Source organism: Watersipora subatra, chromosome 4 (assembly GCF_963576615.1).
Source record: "Watersipora subatra chromosome 4, tzWatSuba1.1, whole genome shotgun sequence".
NCBI classification, from domain to species: Eukaryota; Metazoa; Bryozoa; class Gymnolaemata; order Cheilostomatida; family Watersiporidae; genus Watersipora; species Watersipora subatra.
Window position 1 is genome coordinate 19,694,846 of NC_088711.1, and position 21,648 is coordinate 19,716,493.

General features: G+C 35.1%; 2 protein-coding genes across 2 annotated transcripts; one reads left to right on the top strand and one right to left on the bottom strand.

The window, feature by feature from the left end:
* Positions 1-26: 26 nt before the first annotated feature.
* LOC137393647 (cytochrome c oxidase subunit 5B, mitochondrial-like) lies at positions 27-3,656 on the bottom strand. Its single transcript, XM_068080287.1, has 4 exons — positions 3,538-3,656; positions 3,071-3,168; positions 402-501; positions 27-279 (listed from the first exon to the last, which is right to left on the bottom strand). The coding sequence occupies exons 1-4, from the start codon at positions 3,638-3,640 to the stop codon at positions 170-172; spliced, it is 411 nt and encodes a 136-aa protein (XP_067936388.1). The 5' UTR covers positions 3,641-3,656; the 3' UTR covers positions 27-169.
* A 108-nt stretch (positions 3,657-3,764) lies between these two features.
* LOC137394606 (NADH dehydrogenase [ubiquinone] 1 alpha subcomplex assembly factor 3-like) lies at positions 3,765-21,210 on the top strand. Its single transcript, XM_068081342.1, has 6 exons — positions 3,765-3,909; positions 7,638-7,836; positions 9,949-10,015; positions 19,583-19,689; positions 20,190-20,357; positions 20,548-21,210. Exons 1-6 carry the CDS (start codon positions 3,836-3,838, stop codon positions 20,716-20,718), a joined length of 786 nt encoding a protein of 261 aa, XP_067937443.1. The 5' UTR covers positions 3,765-3,835; the 3' UTR covers positions 20,719-21,210.
* The last annotated feature ends 438 nt before the right edge of the window (positions 21,211-21,648 follow it).

Below are 21,648 nucleotides of genomic sequence, written 5' to 3' on the forward strand. Positions count from 1 at the left end.
TGCACAAACTGCTGAATCATTTTTCCGTCAACGCATAAGCTGCTCAGGATTGCTAAGACTATTTCATTACGCGTAGCTGCTGAGACAAGCTGGAGCAGCTGTTGGAACATGGTGGACATTGAAAACCAGTAATACGAAGGAAAATCTAAACAAATAAGCTGTATTGACATCAGGAGCCCTCGTCCAGAGGCACGAGCTTGAACCAGTGACCGCACTCGCATTTCTTTGTCTCACCAAGATGTAACTTTGTCCATTTTATTACAACTGAATCCTCTTTGCCTGAAATCATAAAAACTTGAATTGATATATGATGAAAAAAAATTCTTCCTTCTATCAGAATTGAACTTCATTATCAAATGCGGACAATTACAACAAACCCAAATATAAGTAGGAAAACTCACAGACACAACCAACAATCCGCTGATCATATATGGTAGATATTAATGTTGGCTTAGCCTTGGTTCCAGCAGTCACAGTCTTTGATGTCATCTGAAATGGGTCCTACAAAATATACATACCAACGATTGACAAAGACTAAATCAGATGACATGAGCCAAGCCAAAGAGATGGTGTAAGAGAGGTAGTGTAAGAGAGTAGGAAACGAATTTTTGAGAGGCATCAAAGAATCATGGATTTTATGAAGCAGTGGTTTACCGTTTTTCTCAATGCAAGTTGGGCCCAAATCAGTCTTTGAACATGCATACTAATCTGATATTGTCATTCTAACCAACATCATATTAATAGAATGAATTGTGAAAAAAGCTTAAATGATATTTTTACAGCTCACCTACATATATACGTACCATAAAACCTCTAATAAAACGTCACCTCCATTTGACCGCCACCTTGACAATCTTTGGTCTGAACCAACTAATAATATTAATTGACCAGTTGAAAAGTGTCGACAAAATCGTATCAATAATAATCGTATACATCAATAACAATTAATTTTCTGGTTGTCCAACTCCAAAGCTTTTCGTTTTTTTCGTTAAAACTTTGAAAGCAACACCATAGAAATAATTGATAACTGTCTCAGGCTAATAGTAGTTCCTTGTTCAATGCATTCTTGATACTTCGTAGTACGTGTATATAAAAATGATTTGCATTTACAATGGTAGATGAATGACTAGTTTTAGGCTAAAGGTTGCATTTAGCAAGCAACATCTTTACGTATTGCATTTGTGCTAAATGCAACGCGTAAAAGTATTGCTCTGCCAAAAAATTGTATGGACACTAATATTGACTAGTGCAGCAGTGCAGAAGAAGAGTTGAGGTCAGAAGACATTGTTGAAGGAATTGGACAACCAGAAGATGTTCGTTCCATCGAAAGCAACAATCAGAACGAGGTCATCCAAGCAAACGATGCAATTTTTTTAAACCGTTAATCTTTGTTTCTGCATGTAATATAAGTATAGTTCATTTATGTCACTCGTACATGAATATATATATATATTTGTAGCATTCGATCGATTATCTATAAATATAAATCTCAAAGCTTGTATGTCCTTCAGTATGTCCGGTTATAGCTATTAAAATCTTGGAACAAAAAATCTGTATCGCCGATTTGATCTTGAAAACTCCCATTCAGCAGTCCAATCTCTTACCAATTAAGCCATGCGGGATTGATGGATTGTGATATATGTCAGTGAAAACACGTTACCGCTGCCTGTTATGGCACAACGTCATTGTATGTGTTAGTAAGATCCATTGGCGATGTGCCAGGCTAATGACAAGTGGCATTGTTTATAAGCTGAGTTTATAAGTGTGGCATTGCTATCACTGCTTATAAGCTGATTTCCAATACCCGTGCAACGCCGGAAGTTCCACTAAAATCATTATATAACTTATAATTTTGCGGATTTATAGCATATTATTTACATATAATAGCATCCTTGCAGTTATCTTAACACAGCTTAAAATGGACCAACGCTCATTAGTAACTCCTCTTTTATAGCACATAAAAAGCCAGTTCTGGCTGCAAACTGTCGCAAACATATCAATGAGTGCAATGAGCCTTTATGCAACATTGTTAAATATAGATATAAAATAAAATAATGTCTTCAAATTTAGAATGAAATTAAAATTGAAAGCTCCAACAAATTGCAAAGCAGTACACAGGCTACAATGTCATTGCAGGTTAATTGCAAGCAATAGATATCAACTGGTAGAGATATTTCTCAGTTTCTCACTGCATATTTATTAAGAGATCATCGACAAGTTGGAATTATGTTGGCAGATGTATTGCATCCAGAATGTTAATATCGATCAACCGAAGGAGAATGCGAAATATAGGCGACATTCGATTTGCCTGTCAAAGGGCTAAATATACCTTCCCAAATTCTGATGAGCCATTTGAAAAATATTATTTCGAATAGGCGCCAGCACCTATTTGAACACCACCTCCAATTTACTGCCACTGTAAAGAAAGGGTTGAAAAATAGAGGGCCACGGCATTCAATTAGAGGTTTTATGGTGTATATGTATATTTGCGTGAAGGCAGTGTAATAGGTAAGCTCAATTTATTACTATAACTTTGCGTATTAGTGGACATAAAAAATAACATGTAATAGCTACATTTCAAATTGTAGAGTATAGGAAACAAATAGAAATTACTTAAGATGAAAACATTGACTAGGACTTCGGAAGCAAACTACCAATTGTTAAAAAATTTGAACTGGTTTACTGTTTTAAATCGCATTGTCCAAACATTCACCATAGACTTATGGATGAAAATCAGCTTAACGTATATCGCAGCAAAGGCTAAACATTCCAACAATAATTTGAACATAAAATATCTGATTCTTGCACGCCATATGTAGAACAAACCTATACTATAACGATAAACTTGACAGCAGGGCAAAATATAATTAATATTTCACACTTGCAGTTAGTTGAAACAACAAATCATTTGAACAACCGCCTTTAGTCATATCTGCCACCTTGTAAGTGTATTGACAAAACACAACATCTTGGATAGATGAGTGAATATCATATAGACTTAGCTAACTATGCGCACTCTACTTAAGTTAAGATATCAAAGAACTGGGGATATCGCAGTACATGTACTTACATCCAAGCCTTTAACTCTCTGCAAAAGTTCCCAGCGTTGGATATGATCAGTATCATCATTACTTTGTCGATATTGTGAGCTTGGTTCGTTTTCAGCAGCTAATGAAAGGTAAAAGATTACATTTAATAAAAAAATTTCTACACACAGTTCACCAATGCTGTAGTAACTACGCGAGTAGTGTAAACTTCTATTTTAATGAAAATTATTACATAAAAAATACTAATAAATTAATGCTGATGTCATCTTATTTCCATGATGCTATATAGTACTAATTATTACTATATAGCATCATGTAAACATAAAAACTTCTTGATCCTATTTGTGAAACAGAATAGCAAGGCCCAACATTAATTGCACTAGATCTACCACTGGTAAGAGAAACTACCCCCGGACGTGTATAGCAAAACTAACATTTTTTTCTAACAATTAAACCCTATTTAAACAACGAAATAAAAAGACGTTGTCACCTTGGGTTGGTATGGTGTAATGCAAAAGACGACATGGGTATGCCGGCTTTACATTTGCCGAAAATATGTGAAACCTTCCAATAAAGCTTTTAAGGGCCGCCATGCTGTATATTTGCTTAGTTTCGTTTCTCTAGAAAGATGGGCTTCCAACTGCCCGGTAACGCAAACACCTCCTATGAATTGGATGTTAATAGCGAGCCCACGTATGTTGGTTTATTATTGTCCCTGCAAGCTTTGTGAGCTTGCGGCGTTACATTCGATCATAGTTGCCATTACGTATAATTAATATTGTTAAAACATGAGAGCTCGTTTTCCTTTTTTGTTGTCACACAATAAGTGCTATAGAAAGAAATTGAGATTTTATTCCAGTTGGTGAGTTCATCCAGGATTAGTCTAGGCTCTGGAATTTAAGCCAATTGAGCCTTAGTTTATGTGATTAAAATCCCGAGAGTTGTATGTCAGTTTACTGCGCGTTTTTGTTGCATTGTATTATTGTTAATGGGATGCTTTGAAATATTTAACATAAAACTCAGTTTTTGCAAAGAGTTATGGTATTGATGGAAGGCAATAATGTATCAGAGACTAGAGGGTATAGCAACGAATGTAACATGCAAGAAAAAGAAGTCATTTAGATCGATAATTACTAATACAGTTAATGAATTTATTAACAGGAAAGTTTTTTATAATTATCACTTGAAATACAAACCTGCAGAAATATTTCTGGCTAGTAAATAAGCCTGTAACGCCACTGCATTTAATCTGCCAGACAGAATATGCCATGCTCTTGGCTGTCTGGATACTTTAAACCAGGATTGACAAAATGAAGAAATATCTCAACTACACCTTTCATTTTTTATAATTGTCTATCAAAGCATTTGAATGCAACAATAAACAAATATCAATTGTGAATTAATTAAGCAGGGTAATTGAAAAACTAAATGACAATAAGTTTGTTTGAGTCTGACTGAATAACAAATGTGAGCATACTCAGCCCTTCTATTTGATAGGTATTATTTCAACATTAGTTAATAGCAACAAACTTCTGTAGACTTGCTATTTTATTCTAATCAGCAAACAAAGCACAGTTGATGATAACACCGAATATAGCCCCATATATCTCACAAACATGTGTTGCCAATAGTTTAAAACATCCTTCAGCATCCAAATTTTCTAACTTATCTGAAGTAAAGCTCTTTTTTTATACATGCGATAGCATTAAATTTCAACCAAGCCTTTTTACATGTTATGCTACGGTGCATTAAATGGGGTGCAGTAAAATTGGTCTTAATAATGCGCACTACATGTGAGGTTTTATTCGAAGACCTAAATAAAAAAATATTCAAAATGAAAAATATTTTGAATTTAATTCATTGGTCTTTTAGATTGCTAGCTCATCAATGTACAATTTCCTGTATTTCAATGAAGTTTTCCTCCCAAGAATGATCAGCCAATTAATGATCAAGTTTACTGAAAACCTTGCCAGAAGCTGTCTTAAATGTTATAATCGAACTAAAAATATTTTCATGAGGCCACCAAATGTTCATCATTGCTAAATTCATCTTCGTCAGAAATGTTCTGAAAGTTGACATTCAAGTATCTATCATGACTAATTTCTGCATTTTGAAGAAATCATAGTCACTTCTTGTCCTGTATTTGGCTATTGATAACATTTTAATCACATCCATCATTCTTTGTATCCACCTTTGTATTCCATCATCCATTTCATCGTTCATTTGTTCTCAGCACATTTATATTGCGATTAGGCCAAAAACTTGTTTCATTTTGACAATTTATATGCATTCAAATAACACATTTTGCTTTGTGTTAAGGCAGAGATTTACATGATAAAATATATTTTGCTTAATGACTCATCAAGATTATGGTTGCTAATATACAAAGATTTATATGATGTCTGAGTTTTGGTATACATGTACACATTATGTTTTACTTCAACTATAATGCAATAACCAATTTTAAGCTTTTCAGGCATGAGTAACTATTTCACAATTCGAAACCATTTTTCTTATTTTTTAGAGAGTTTCCAGTTGCACGTAGTGTATCATTACATCATTTTTCATTTGTATTCAGGTGAAAGTGTTTTTAGTTTTTAATTTTCACATATGTGACAGCAATGAATACCTTTCTTTTACCCAACCTATCAAAGCATGCGTATGTCCATGGTCACTCAATTTTAAAGCAATTAGTGATAAAGGTAATCAATTTAATGTTTTACTAAATAGATATCCAAAATGAACAAATAATGTTCATGAATTTTTATATTAGAATATTACATACTTTTGTAACTAATAGTAAAATGTACATTTTTAAACTAATACATTAAGCCAACAGTATTGTTGCAATTAGAAATGTGTAAACTACAGCATTGCCCAAGTTAGTTGTTTAGTGTAGTCAAGGTTAGGGCATACAATTGTTCATTTGGGGTGTTATCATTCACATTGTTAAGGATTCAATATAAGACAATAGTTTTCTCTCAACTCTAAAGACAACCGTTGTTTGACAGTAGATGACTCATAGCAACGTACTCTAATTCATCTTGATTACACAAACTGCTTAGTCAGGTTCACATCCTTTTTAGTTTTCATCAGCTGCAAGATAATCTGGTTCATGGTTAAAACAATCACCTTAACCAGCCTTGGAATCTTGTGAACAAATTTTAGGCATTATTTTGTGACACATTGTTCTTTTTTTTGTTTATTTAAGTAAGCATGCTCAATTTTGTTCAGATCTGTATTCAAGCATGCAATTAGTCAAGGTTTACCACATGAAGTCTTTTTAATTTATGTAAATTAATCATCTCAAGTATATATTGTTGCTTAAACTATAACCATTATTTGGGCTTCACATGGTTTCTGTTATTCTTGCTTCATTTTTTTGCCGGTTTAAGATGCTAGGTTTCAAGGTTTCAAACTTAATAGTAGATTATATTTGTGTAAGTCGAAAATCAAAATACTAATTATTTTAATCGGTATTTGAAAGGTGTAGTTTTAAGAATATATACTTTTTATAAAATACCTTTGGGTTTAGTGTCAGTGCCTACCAAATTCAAATGCAATGTTAGTGTCATTTGCCTTGTATTTGGTTTTTTGCTACACAAACACACAAATGAGCATTGTATTGCCATTCATTATGCCAATAAAATATAAAAGTGCATAAAGATTTGCAGGGATTGCAACATCTGTTACAATCTGTAACAAAGCCTTTTGACACTTGATTAGAAATCTCAATCATATGTAGAGAAAACATTCTCAATGTTACTTGTGAGAAGTCAATATACAGGTATTCATCGACTGACGACCTATGCGACATGTCCACCCGACTTTACGACTACGTTTGTGGGAAGGTCAGGCAGTTCAGTGCGAGGCGTAGCGTAAGCCGTTCTTCATTATTTTCGGTAAGCTTTTTTGTTATCTTTTCATTAAAGCGAACTTCTTCTGCCACACGATATCAACAATGATTTCTCTTAAAGTTAAAATTAGGCAATTTGTGTACTGATTATATACATGTACGTTATTAAGAAATATACGTTGATCGCCATGGCGAGTTCATTGTTATCCGTTATGGTCAAAACGGATTCGCAAGCAGATAAATGATAGAATCGTTTAGTTAAAAGTTTGAAGTTTACCAAACTACATACTAAACTTCCTTCAAGTATTTTTTTAGTAAACTAAATTCATTAAAGTAAGAATCAGAATATACAGAATCGACTTACATCCGATTCGACTTATGGCCGGCCCAAACCAAATGCGTTCGTCAGTCGGCGACTAGTTGTACGTCTTTTTGTAATCTTTACTACAATAAGCATGGTGTATGTCCATCAGTCTCAAGCCATGGTTGGACTTTAGGAAAAAAGTTGTACTGCACAGTATTCAAACTCACGACCATTTGCTTGGGAGACCGACGCACTAACCACTGCATCAATCATTCGCCTTCATTGTTTTTGAATTATTGTGCACGTACTTATTCCCTGTGTATTATTGGCACACCTGACAATCTCTCACAACACACTAGACTTCCAGGATTCTAGTATTAAATAGTCTGCATATATTACGTAAATCAATGTGACGGTTGACCACTTGCAGGTTTCGGAAGGTTCCAGCTCAGAGTCAGTTCTCTGCTGACGTAGAAGGAGAGCCCTACAAGACAACTGTCACAGTAGAGAATCAAGCGGAACACTACCTCCAAATTGATAGCTACAGCACCCTAGGCTTCAAACTCAATAATGGCTTTCGCACTATTGGTCCATTAGCGCTTTTTCCAAGGACTGCTTTGTTTTGGAATGTGAGTTCATGTTAGACCTTGTTCATCTCAGTTTGGCAGACTCCTTCGTACTACACAACACTGTTATTTTCTAGGTGATCATTTTAAATCGTTCTTTTTTTAATTTTAATCTTATCTATAATCAGCATGTCAGTACATTTTTCACAACTCACATTTCATATTCTTTGGTTTGTTGCTTCAAAAGGTTATCTCCACCTTGCTCACATAGTTTGTCTAGTCTAGCTAATGTTCTAACCAATTTCCTCTCATTTCTTTTCGGTCCCACTTGTTTTTTTACTCACCAGCTATTTCACCCCTCTACTCGTATCATACCCTAATTAGTACAAGAGTTTATCTTAAACCAAGTTCAACTTAGTTTTACAGAATCCTTCACAGCTCTGTTACCTTCTGTGATAATTTTAAACTGATATTTTTTTCATATCTCACATTCCTCAACTAATCCTCATGAAAAACAATTCCGTTAAGATGGATTATTACATGGCCATCATCTATATTACCAACCAAACCTATTGTCAGCACAATCAAAGGAAAAGTAAAGCTGTTCGTAGTATAATAATATTATTAAACATATATAAAATAATATAATAAACATAATAGTATTGTGTGACACATTGTCTTTTTTGTTTAGAGTTGTTTATGCCCGTTAAGTAAGAATGTTCAATTTGGATCAGGCCTGTATCAAAGCATAGAATTAATCAAGGTTTATCACATGAAGTCTTTTTAATTTATGTGATTATGTAAATTTTTAATTTATGTAAATTTATCATCTCAAGTATACATGTATATTGTTGCTTGAACTATACCCAATACTTGGGCTACACATGGTTTTTGTTGTTCATCCTATTTTTCGTGTTAGCAGATTTTAATAGGTAGTTTTAATAGAATATTTGTGTAGGTTGATAACATAAATATTCATTATTATGATCAGCACTTGGAAAAGTGTAATTTGGAAAACGCTCAATTTTTACAAAATAATAGTAGTATTGTGTCAGAGTAGGGAGGTGATTAGGCTATATGACTTATAAATGGTTATGGTGCTTATTTAAGCATTGAAGAAAATTTTGCAAGACAATAACAACGCTTCACCAATTCTCACATATGTATTATAACTTCAATCATTATGGATTATTTTAAACTGCATTCAACTAGGATTAATCTGGACATACAAAAGTAGTTTCCTTAATCCTAAAGCTTAGTTTATTGTGGCAAGTTTAGTCTGGAGAAGGAAAGGAGTGCCAGATTTATTGCCTTGTCACGACCAAACCATCAATAATTCTGGAACTTATGAAAATAGCCTTGCGTGTCAGACAGATGAGGAATTTTACATTTAAAGACATCATTGAAAAACGATTAGCGGTATTGCCAGTCTAAAGTGCTGGTCTGCATATGTCATCAAAGAAAATCGATGACTTATGCATTAATAATAGTGACGATCTTCACAAGTTGCCCGATGAAAGGGATATTGTGTTATGGATAGTTTTAAGTGTCAGTTTTGAAGCATCCATTGAATCAAGGTTAATTTGCATGCCACTCAATTAACAGACCGAAGTTCGTGTCTCTAAAGATGAGAGTGCCGTATGAAAAACATTTGGCGCTTCCGGAGTTGCTTTGAACTACACCTCCGACAATAAAATATAATTTTTTTTACTTAAAATTAATAGTTGGGCCTAAAAATCTTAAGTTGTTTTTAAAATGGTTTCTAACCATGCTCAATACAGTCCTGTCACATGGCATCGTCCAACTCCGGTACATACCTGTAGTTAGTGTTATAGAAGAGAGGGGGGTTGAGGCGTTTTTGCCGCAGCGTGCCTTAGTGTTTGTTATCCAGATTCGTTGCATACTCATTTACATCTAGCCAAGCTTTGTAAAGATGTTAGTACATACTAGTTGTTAATTGGACATCAATGGTTGTGCATCAATTGAGAAGTTGTGTGCACTTGACAGCATCACTCGACTCATCTCAAATTTATATTAATGTACATGAATCATTATAACATTTTATTACGTTGCTTAAGATGTATATCATGTTGCTCAGTAGCTGTAAAACTAGCTATTTTACTGTTGGAACTTGTAGTTGAACAATAAGCTGATGTTCCGTGTACTATTATACAGATTGGCGGTGCTGAAAATATTAACATAGAATCACTTAGTCTCTTCACTGTACTCGAACCCAAACTAGGTATGTACCATTAACAGGTTTATGCATGAGTGACTTTTGCAGAAATGTGATGGTTTCTGACTAAACTTGTCTAGGAACTTTTGTTTTTGTTTTTCAATGTTCTGGTAAAAAATTTTAATCATGAGAAAAAAAATTAATGTTTTAGCTTTATTCAATGCAAAGTTATATGCGGTAAATCAATGTCACAATTTGAAAATTTTAACAATATATGTTTTGAAAAATGTTAATGAGTCTTAATATTCAACAGGAAATAATTGTTTACTTTTGTTTTTCCTTAGCTATAGTATGTTTGTTTTAATTACCACAGGCAATCAATACAGGAAATTGGCCTTTAAACCTTTGTAAACAAATATAGCACATGATTTCATACTCGAAGCATGTGGGCAACTTTGTGCCGTGTTTGTAGCAATATAGCAATTCCTAGACAAGTCATGTTTCTAAAAAAACATACATGTATGTCTTTAGTAGTTTCTTTTTTTGATGCTCATCGCTTGTGTGAATTGGTTATTGAAGTCCATGAAGGGTGCTAGCGCATCATCTGCTTGGTATAATCTTTACATATAAATCTCAAAGTTTGTCGTCGTCTGTCCAGCTATAGCTATTAAAATCTAGCATTGAAAAATTTGTATCGCAGAAGATTTGATCTCGGGACTTCCCGTTCACAAAGCGCCAAGCAAACTCAATAAGCTGCACGAGATGCAATGGATTCATTGGTCGATATGAGTCATTATCTGTATTAAAATACGCATATCGAGTCTACGTTACGGGCGATGTCACTGAACCTTCCTCTCACAGTTCTTATTAGTAAATTTAGCAATACGGATACTAGCTTACTCAATGTAGTTGCCAATGGCAACTACATTACCTGCAACTGTTTATAAGCTGTTTATTAATACCTGTGCAACACCGAGCATTCTACTAGTCTTTACTATAATAAGAGTTGTTATCGCCCGTCTGTCCAAAGCCACCCATAATGCATTACACAGGAATCCAACTTAGATATTTGGCTTAGCAGCCAGGCATACTACCAACTAAGCCACTCGACCATCATGCTGCGTTTCAGAATAAATGGTGCAGATACCTATGACACATGATGATCTCTTATGGCACACAGGACTGCCAGTCTGCTTGTATTAAAGTTGAACGAGTATCAGTTATACTAAATCAGTCTTTTAACAGATTGTAATTAAATAGTTTTTTGCAAGTGGCTGATTAGACAGCCGGTCTAGTATAGACAAAGTGAATATTTTTATAGGGTGTCTTCATGTTTTTTTGATCTCAGATAAGTTCTTCTGTGTGTTTTCTTCGTTTCATGGTCTGGAAGGGCAGTGTTTCTTGTGTGTGTAGTTGGTGGGTGTCTCGTTTGAACAAATAATTTAAAATTTTGTGTTGATCTCTGGGAGTTGTGGAGTTATCTGCTTGATATGTAATAATGTTCATAGATTTGCATGCCAACAACAGAGAAACACGTGTAGTATCTATACATCAGGCTAATTCTATTTATCAGACAGATTGATTCATGAAATAACTTTTTAAACTAGTGGGCTGATGCTTAGAGTGGTACAGCACAGGATTTATAATCTACTATATAAATGGCAATCGTTGTCTGTCTGTCTGTTTGTCCAGTTAGAGCAATAAAGTTTTAATAACAAAGTCTGCTTTGTAGTTCTGGAAGCGTCGAGCTTGTCCATTAGACCCACAGGTTCAACTGAGCATAATGATCAATAATGGTGAAGATATTCATCACATGGTTGAAATACGCATAACGACGTTGCGTCACACGTAACTAACGATTACCAGCTGGCCTCACTATGTGAATGCCCGGCGTTGCAAGGGTAATAAAAACAGCTTATAAACGATTGCAGGGAATGTAGTGTAAATGTAATGTAGTAGGTAAGGTAATGCAGATAGTGTAATATTTATACTGTTTTTATTACCCATGCAACACAGGGCATTCAGTTAATCTTTACTATAATAAGAACCCTGTCTGTCTGAAGCTATGCTTAAGGTTACAACAAAATTGCTTTCAACTGGATTCAAACCCACACCTTTTAGCTTGGAAGACCAGCGCATTGCCATCTGCACCAATCGACCAGCATGCCGGGGTGTGTAATAAATGTGCAGTACTTATTACACCTGATGGTCATTCACGGCGCACTAGGCTGCCAGGGTACTAGTAGATAAAACATGATATAGCCAACTAATAAAGTGGTCCAAATATATAGAGCACGCAAAAATAGGAGTATTCGAAATGGATATGAGTAATTACTTCACTAGACAGGAGGTTGAAAATAATACGCAGGAAGTTGAACCGGTAGACGATGCTCAGTGTCAATCCAATGTGGTGATTCAATACTACTTGATGTTTCTTTTGTCTATCAGTTGTCTCAATCTTGATATCTTCGCGGGGCAGATGTCAGTTTCTCTCATCTTCCAATATTCGGCCAAGTCAACCTTTCACCTAGTTTTACTAATTAGCTTCCAAGCTTGTAATTATTGCTTTTGCTCTTTGGGTGGTTTTTAAAACCAACCGAAATTTGGGAAGATGTCAATTACATCACACGTCTAGTTTAACAGCCAGCTGTTACTGTATTGGATATCTGAGTCAGCTGTGAGGGGGCTCCATTTATGTAATTTAAAGATGTTAGTGACCAACATAACCAACATAATGACAAACTGAACCAACATATCGGATGTCAAAAGGTTTAGTAAGTTGACACTGCGGAAGTACTTGGGTACTATCATACCCAGTTTAGTTTGATTGGGCGTGTTTTTAATTATAGCAATATAGTAGGGATTTTTTGAGTTATCACCCCATGTACACAAATTCCTACGCATTGCACGATATCGATGCTTATCAGAGTATATTGCTCCGCAATACTATTAGATTACAAACTTTTAAAGCACTTGTGTTCAACTCATTTAATAATTATTTCTGTCTGCCCTTTTTATTTTGGCATGTAACGAAGAACACCATTTTGTTGATTTTTACGAATGCCTGTAAAAAATCATGCATACATATTACATAACTTCTCATGATGTGTTATGCCTTCGTTTCATTCAGTCTTTTCTTTGAGCTAAAATTATATTGTTACATTATTATCTGTATATATTGATTTACACGATTTTAGCCTAATTATGTTTGTTAGCCTCGGATCGTGATTTTGACCTCTGGTAACATTCTCATGTCTGATTGTATTATTGAGGACATTTGAATTGTTATTATCAGAAATATGACAGTTAAAGATCTTTCTGCTAGGCTTAAAGATGTGATTGCGCCAAATTTTAGTTGATTTTAACAGAAAGTATCGATGTTTTTTTATCATTTGAGATGTTGTTTTAGGCGATCTCACTGTCAAGATATTAGAAGTTTAAAATCAACAAAAATGTGTCGTGGTAAAAACGCTAAAAAAAGTGCCCAGACTTGCCCAAAATGATGTATATAGTGAGACAGCCTGTCTCTATCTCTCGTATTCACATCGGCTATTTGCGATAAAAGTCTAGTCCTACACGGCTCTATTGGCATATATTTTATTTTGTATTTGCTCATGTTTGGTAGAATAAAATTTTTAATCTAATTACAGATACATTATCATAAATGTCTCAAACGCCTCAAATAAGTGTAATTAAAAATTTGTCATATCGGTTTTCTCTAAATGCTGTGTAAACATCTGAGTACCGACTACGATTCTGCCAGTCTACGGTAATTAGGTTGTCGAGTTAACATATTTCATTGCAGCCTTTGTATCAGTGGAGTTTTCAGTTGCTACCCACACTGGAAACTAGTTACTAGATAAAATAAGCACGCTGCATCTTTGAAAAAAATATGTTCGAATATATGGTGAAACCAACTGCATCCTTAAAAAAGTCGTGTATAGTCAACGTTATCTAGACATTATTGGTATCAATTTGTGGAAAAAAAATTTACTGGTCACATTTGATTAGTTTATTCAAGTACAAAACAAATGGTTGTACGAGTTGGCCAAAATAGTGAACGCAAAACAAAGTCAATTTTTTTGAAATCAACTAACCCTCCAATTCTGGCAAAGTGTTAATAAAGCCATTCTTGCACCTGGTTGGCAGTTTGTGGCATGGACTCACCTGTTTTCACTTAGTAGTGTGGAGCATAAAATTTTTTGAGTAGTTCTTAATATTTGGTCTGTTGGAGTTGAGTCGAGCTACGCAAAAGTACCTGCCAATACAGCTCTGAATACATTTCATAAATCCATCTATCAGACAAGAGTTTGGCACAGGTGGCAACAGAGCTATGACGTATTTGATATGTTCTGCAAGTCATCTTTTACAATATCCTCCACATTATTATTTTATTATATAATTTTTACAAGCCAAAAAATTTTTATCTCAGCAAAATGCTTTCATTAATAACATTCATCCAAGTCATGGCCACTCACATAGTTTCAGCTCATATAATAGGACAAATTAATTTACAGCAGTAAACTCAAAATCTGTATGTATTATATCTGGATATTTCTTTTCATCTGTAGTCCTAAGATATGTATCTTTCACTATGTTGTATACGCAGGTTGGTAGTGATCATAACTCTGATCTTATAAGTCCTTGTGGGTATGTCCAAAATACCAATGATCTGTAGGTGCATGATTTCCTCTGTAAGCCTTTCAGATGGTTTCAGACACTCCGCATCTGGATACTTGGGTACTAACAAAATATTAAACTTTTATTATCTTTAGATAACTTATTGAATCTCGCTTGGAAGTGATATGACATCTAGTAAAATTATCAGTAATAAAAATACAATTAGCTGCAAAACTTACCGTGGTAGTGTCGGTAGTTATGAAAGGCCATTCTCAATGGACTTCATTTTATAAGGTCTGTAATCTCCTGCACTTCTGCAACACACTTGAGACCAGCCTGAGAAACAGAATGCCACATATCATGGTTTGTGCAGCGCACATTTATGTCTCTCTTTCTCTTGTATGGCAGTTTCCACGCTGACATAACTGCTCCATTGGTGGCACTACATAAATATCCTGTAATCAATAAAGCAAATGTAATAAATATAAGTCATTCGTAGATATGTCGTTCTAATGTGTATCTACTGAAAGCTTTCAATTTAGCAGTTAGATAGATTGCGAGTGTAAAATTACAAAATAAACAAATGTTTAACAAAAGCATAAGTACGTCAAGCCAACAATTTGAAGCTTTGTGTCTGGGAGTTAAAGATGAGCATTGATCAATCCATTTTCTTCACTTTCTACAAGTGAGCAGTGAACATAAATTCTAAACTGCCAAAGAAAATTCGAAGCAAATATTATAGCTAAGTGAAACAATAAAAAAGTTATGAAACGATGATTCACGATAGCGATAAGTTATAATTTTATTAATTAGTAAATGTATTCATGAGTAGTAAAATTATTACCTTTAGTTTAGTATATATATAGGAGAGTTAAAGTTAAAAATAGATTTACCTCCATTCTCCTATCTTCCTCTGCAGCATAACGCTGCTGACGCCTGTCAGCTCCAACGAGTTAAATTGAGGCTGTCTGCCCCAATCTCTAACCAGCTGATGCTCAAAAAGCTCGGAATCACTTTCGATGGAACTGGAAGCATTGTTAAATTTCTGTTGTTCGTCAAGAAAACGAGTCGACGCTACATGCGCGATCTAGTAATTCAGTAAATTTCTTAACGACGAGAATCTTTGATATCACGGACGATGCGTTTTACTAGCGATAACAATTATTATGACCCATATAAAAATTTCTTGCTTATGATTGGCTTAAGAAGAGATAGCATATTTATCGCTCACAGGCTCTTTCCATATGTACCACTATACATGTCATGAATCAAGCACCAGCTTGAATCTGAGCGTTTCAAAAAATGACCTCATTCAATCGCTTATATCACTGGACAGAGCTAGTCTTCAAAGACAAAAATGAAATCAAAGTTTAGCTGATGTTTTAACCTTATATTGGTTTTAATTTCATTTGAATGACTTCAATGGTGCAATCACATCTTTAACCAGGTTACACTGGTTTAGTGAGTTGGGCCAAGAGCCAGAATCAGACGATTCATGTCTTTAGAGGTTTCGAGGTTCTAGACGATAGATGTTTGTTCTCTCTGGTCGAGGTGTTCTACCGATGTCTCTCTGTGAACATGACAATATGTTTTTGGGAATGATTGACTCAATCATGATATAAAAAACAACGAATGTACTTGAATGATGTTACTTTTTTCTGAGTTTGGTTCTGACCGATGTGGTTGCTCCTTATAGAGTTTCGTCGCTTTGCCAGAGATTTAAACACATTAAAAGGTTCGGTTGCTGTGTGACCAATTCTTTCACATACACCTTGGCAACTGAGTCTCATTTCATACCTGCACCTTACAATCTTTTAAATTTTTAATTTACGGTTATTTTATTCTCCACCGTGTCCGTTTATTTTGCTATTACACTCCAACCCTAATTGCTAATGATTACCTCTTGACTTGACCTCTTCTTGACCTCTCCTCTGATTCGCATGGTTAGACTTGTGAGTCAGCTTTTACAAATCCTTCGTTTTTTCGCGACGTCATTCTATCGTTGTCTGCCATCTTTATGGACAACTTTTATCGTTAAAAACACGAAGGTTCTGCAATTAATTATTGCAAACAATGCTTTTGTTTGCAAATTTTTTATTTTAGTATCAAAACAACACCAAAAAGTACTATTAATCAAGAGAATGACGATCGTTTTCTACAAAGATGGCGGCTTTTTTGTGGACGAGCACATGTGCAAACAGGGTGATGACGTCAAAAAATGATAGATGGTGAAGCTACAAGAACATAATTTGGAACCAACTAGTACTAACTCTGCAAACGCTGTTGCTGCAACTCAAACTCGATTACTTTAAATGTACTTTTAGCTTACCAAAGTCAACGATGCAGACTCGGTTCGATTTTATTCCCACCTAGAATCTTCTTTGGCTTAGTGCCTCAAAAGTTCTCTCCACCTTACTTGTACGATTTGTCTAGCCCAGCTAATTTTCTAATCAGTTTCCTCTCATTTCTTTGCAGTTCTACGTGTTATACTGCTCACTGGCCATTTTCCCCCCCACCCCTCTACTCCTATAATACAGTAATTAGTACAAGAGTTTATGGTAAACCTACATGTAGTTCATCTCAGTATCACAGAATCCTTCAGTTCTGTGATCTCCAGTGGTTGTTATAAACTGATATTTTTTCCAAATCTCACATTCCTCAACTAATCCTCGTGAAACACAATTCCGCTAAGATGGGTTATTACATAGCCGTCATCTATATTACCAACCAAACCTGCTGTAGGAAGACATTGATGTGCAACTAGATAAAAAGTAAAGCAGTGGGTAAGAATTCTATTATAAAAACTTTATCATAATTATTGTTGTTATATATAAATATAATCATTATTATAATCTTTGTCAGTAAGGTAACTGAGCTAAATTAATAATAAATATTTTTGTTTTTATTATTTTATTTATATTATTATAAATTAAATATTTATAAATCATAAATTAATTATGATATATAAATGTTCAGGTGATGCATAAATAAAAATTAATACAAATCTTCCAGCTCTTGCCAACCCTCTGTCAGCTCTGTCTGCGGAACCTTCCTCTAAAATACAAACCATCACACCAATTCAATTGCACTCAATTTTACATTTTTGGCAACTCACTGTAATCCCACTAATTTTTCAGTACATGCAAACAAAGAACTGGCAATGGTTCAAAACAAACATTGTAAGTGTTCTGCCCTGCCACTGTTCACAATTATTTTTATGACTCATAAACTGAGCGGCTTTTGGAGTTATCCTCTTTGTGTTTAACTGTTACGTTTTCCTGCTAAAAATGTTTTAGATTTTTACCTCTACATTTATTTCCAGACCGGTTTATTTCTATTATTCATCTAGAAGCTATTTTACTATTGCATTGGAGTCATGAAGCGTTGTAAAACAGTCTCCGGTGTTGGTGCACTAATTTAGTCACTCCCCTTCATTGCCACATACATAATAGATATTAATAGATAACGGATAATAGATAAACACCTATTCATTTTTGATTGATTGCTCTGGAAGCATTGCTCAAGTCTGGTCAACCAAGCTCTGACAAATGTTTGGCAGTTGTTTAAACTCACATGAGTATAGCAATCTATTTTAGGATACACAGGAAACTGACAAGTGTGTAAATGTGTTTTTGTCTGCAACTCTTTACTGTCTCTTCGCATTACTGATGTACCACATGCTGGTAGGCTCTGATGCTCTGCAGCAGAATATGCTTTTAGCCAGCAGAATGCCCCTATAATATGATAATTGGTAAAATAGTGATATGGAAAGGATATAGAGCCCATTTCATGTTGTTTTTCTATCACTTCCTATCCTATGACAAGCCGAATTATGTTCACATTGCCGCTGCTGAATTGCTGCTGCCAATTGCCGCTGCCGAATTGTTGCTGCCGAATTTCCACTGTACTTTGCAATGAGTTTAAGTTTTTTTCTTCGTTTGTGAGGAATAATATACATTTTAACATTAGGCAATATAAAAACCTGCTCAAAAGTATGTAAATGTATTGTACGAACGTATCAATTCAAGATGGTTTTTTTTTCACAAAATCTGTGGTGATCTTGGTATTTGTCTTTCTCAATTCATAGCTTGTTTTCTGCACCCAAATCTTGTATAAATGTATTTTATTTCCATCATGATTTTGTATATTATACATGTATAATAGGTGTATGTTACACAGTTTAGGAATATATTATTTATAATTAGTGGAGGAGTTTCCCTCCCATGTCCTTGAAGAAGTTCATGAACTTGCAAACAGAATCTGCCACTTTATTAAATTGGTTTTACAGGCTCTTGTTTGTTAGCGTTCACTGCGCTAATATCACTACTAATATATTAAAAAATGACTTAGATAGTGTGTGTATAAAATGTTACATAATTAGGTAAAATATGTTTAATTATTTCATTTTCTAAATCAGAATTAGCCCTTCACATTTTACTACGATAGTTACGGTTTGTTTAGATTAGACTTAGATCTGAACAGGTATGCTGACTAGTATAGTTGGGTATTGTCTCAAATTGTTTCCAAGGTTAGACTAAAGTGACGCGATCAAATACTTCTCCTATTCAAGTTCGCTTATCGCACGTGAGAGAACGCAACCTATGCAATGTTTTTGAACTTGGTTACAACAAAACACTTTTTGTGTTCATTAACGATAATATACAGTGCATACATTCCTCACTCACTCTTTGACAATCCACCAATTAAAAATAGTGCGAGACATACTCACCGGGGTTCAACTGCAGGTCAAATAGTGAGTGAGGTCAAACTCCCCCACTTAACGACTCAATCACGGAAATCTGTCTAAATTTCAGAAGTTTCAACGATTTATTACAGTCGCTTATTTCCAAATCTAGGCAGGTAAACCCAGCCCAGGATGAATTTCATCCAACTGTTTTTTGTGTTGAGCTTTTGTAAAGTGGTTGGGAGTGGTGCCAGCCACCTGATGGTTCCGCTAATATAGGCCAAGGGTAATTGGGAGTCTATTACCTGTCCACTTGCGGTTGTTTTCAGATTTATTACTTGTGGGAGTCGGGGAACCTGAAGGGATGGAATTGGTGAGCAAAGATCTATATAAAGTTCTGAAAAATAAAGGAATTGGCTTGGAACTCCTCACCACGGTTAGTTGCCCACTGGCCGCAGAAAAATATTGCACAAGTCGTTTATGTGAATCACTGATAGTAGCTGACAAAAACCTTGCAATCCGAGCGATTGGTTTAGTTGACAATTTGTGGTTATTCAGTCAAGGCTTTCTCATTTTTTGTTATGATAGCTTTTAAATCCTTGCTCACGTCATAGCCAGCTAACCCGATTGTCACCTAATAGTACTGTTGTAGACCGAAGCCTTTAAATAGGTCATGTTGAAATCCCGTTTGCGGTTACAGTTACGCTTTGACTTTAAAACACTTATTAATTCATGCAAAATGTCACCTATTTTTATCAGTGATGTCTGAAGTGAATCCTGTTTTTAATTTCCTCACTAAGGATTTCATTTGAATTTTCAAAACATGTCATCTTTTTTTGGAAATACTGCGCAATCCGAGTTGTACTCTTTTGAAACTACATTTTAAACGTGGTCTTTCTCTTTAGGAAGTCAAAGCATTGTTGTTTACTTGTTTAGCACCAGGCTTGTGCGACATTCAATTACTTGAATGGCGAAAGACGATGCGTCGCAGCAGCACTTTTACCTCCGAAGAAGATTCAATCCAGAAATGAGACTTTTTACCTGCAGGAGACTTTGAATAAAGACCCCATGGAAGCACCACAGCATTACGTAACAGAATCAGGGGTGGGTCTTTTCTTGTTTTTAAACTTCTTTTCAACACAAAATGCAGGCAGTGTACAACACTTACGATGTTTGTTTTGAACCATTGGCAGTTCTTTGTTTGCATGTACTGAAAAATTAGTGGGATTACAGCGAGTTGCAAAAGAAACTAAGTTTGGGTGCAATTGAATTGGTGTGATGCTTTGTATTTTAGAAGAGGATACCCCTGGCAGAGCTGGCAGAAGGCTGGCAAGAGCCGGAAGATAAAAGGCACCTGGCAGAGCTGCCGGAGAGGTATGCTGATGCTCCTGAATCTGGTGCTAGGCTACCTGATTCGCAGAAGCCTCACAACCCAGAACTTCCTGATGGCCAGCGTAAAACTTGATGCTGTTGGTATCAACAAAAATAGTTCATATTATCGACTGATGCATCGGCGTATTTACAGAGTCGCTTTGAAAACAATTCACGATGGCAGCATATTGTGCTTGAGTAAACAAGGTTTGACCACCATTTGACCTCTGATGATGGATTCTGTTGTTGTATAACATTGCTCATTCTAGTGTATTACAGTTGTGATGATCCTAACTTCAGGGTTTATTCTCCTAAAAGAGTTAACAACTCTTAATGTTAATAACTTGTATGTTAACAACTTGTATGTTAATAACTTTGTATGTTAACAACTTTGTATGTTAACAACTTTGTATGTTAACAAATTTGTATGTTAACAACTTTGTATGTTAACAATTTTTAATTCCAAAACGGCACTTTTGCTACCGAAGTTATACCTTTTGTCTTTTTTGATGGAGTTGTTTTGTCAATTAGAGGTGTTCATCGTCTCTAATAGAACATTGTATGCTTATATAAATCCAGACTGCTCCTGTCCAATCAGGTTGTTAAGTTTAACTTTAGCCCGGGGCGCCTGGGAGTGCATTCTCTTTGGTTTCTTATGCCAACGAGCATTGTTTCTTCATTGCGGCTGCGCAGTAGACTGTTAAACGCTATTGACTGTTCTATATCGGGCTAGAGACGAGCTTGGACCTCTGCCAGTTTCCTATTGTCATGCTGTGTTTCTAAGATGGCTGGACAAGAAAACATTTGACTTAAGGAAAAGATTGTTTACTGTTATTGATTGCGTGCCGCCCTGGATACCGAACAAAGGGTTTTTGCTGGGAAGGAAATACGGATGCCTTCATTCTGATAAATGCTAATGACGTAAAATGCCTCTTATTTGGGATTATCTCTACACCTAAGGAATTCTAATTTGTTGATTTTAAATCAAGAGAAATCTCGACATAGGATATAATTTTCGTTTTTC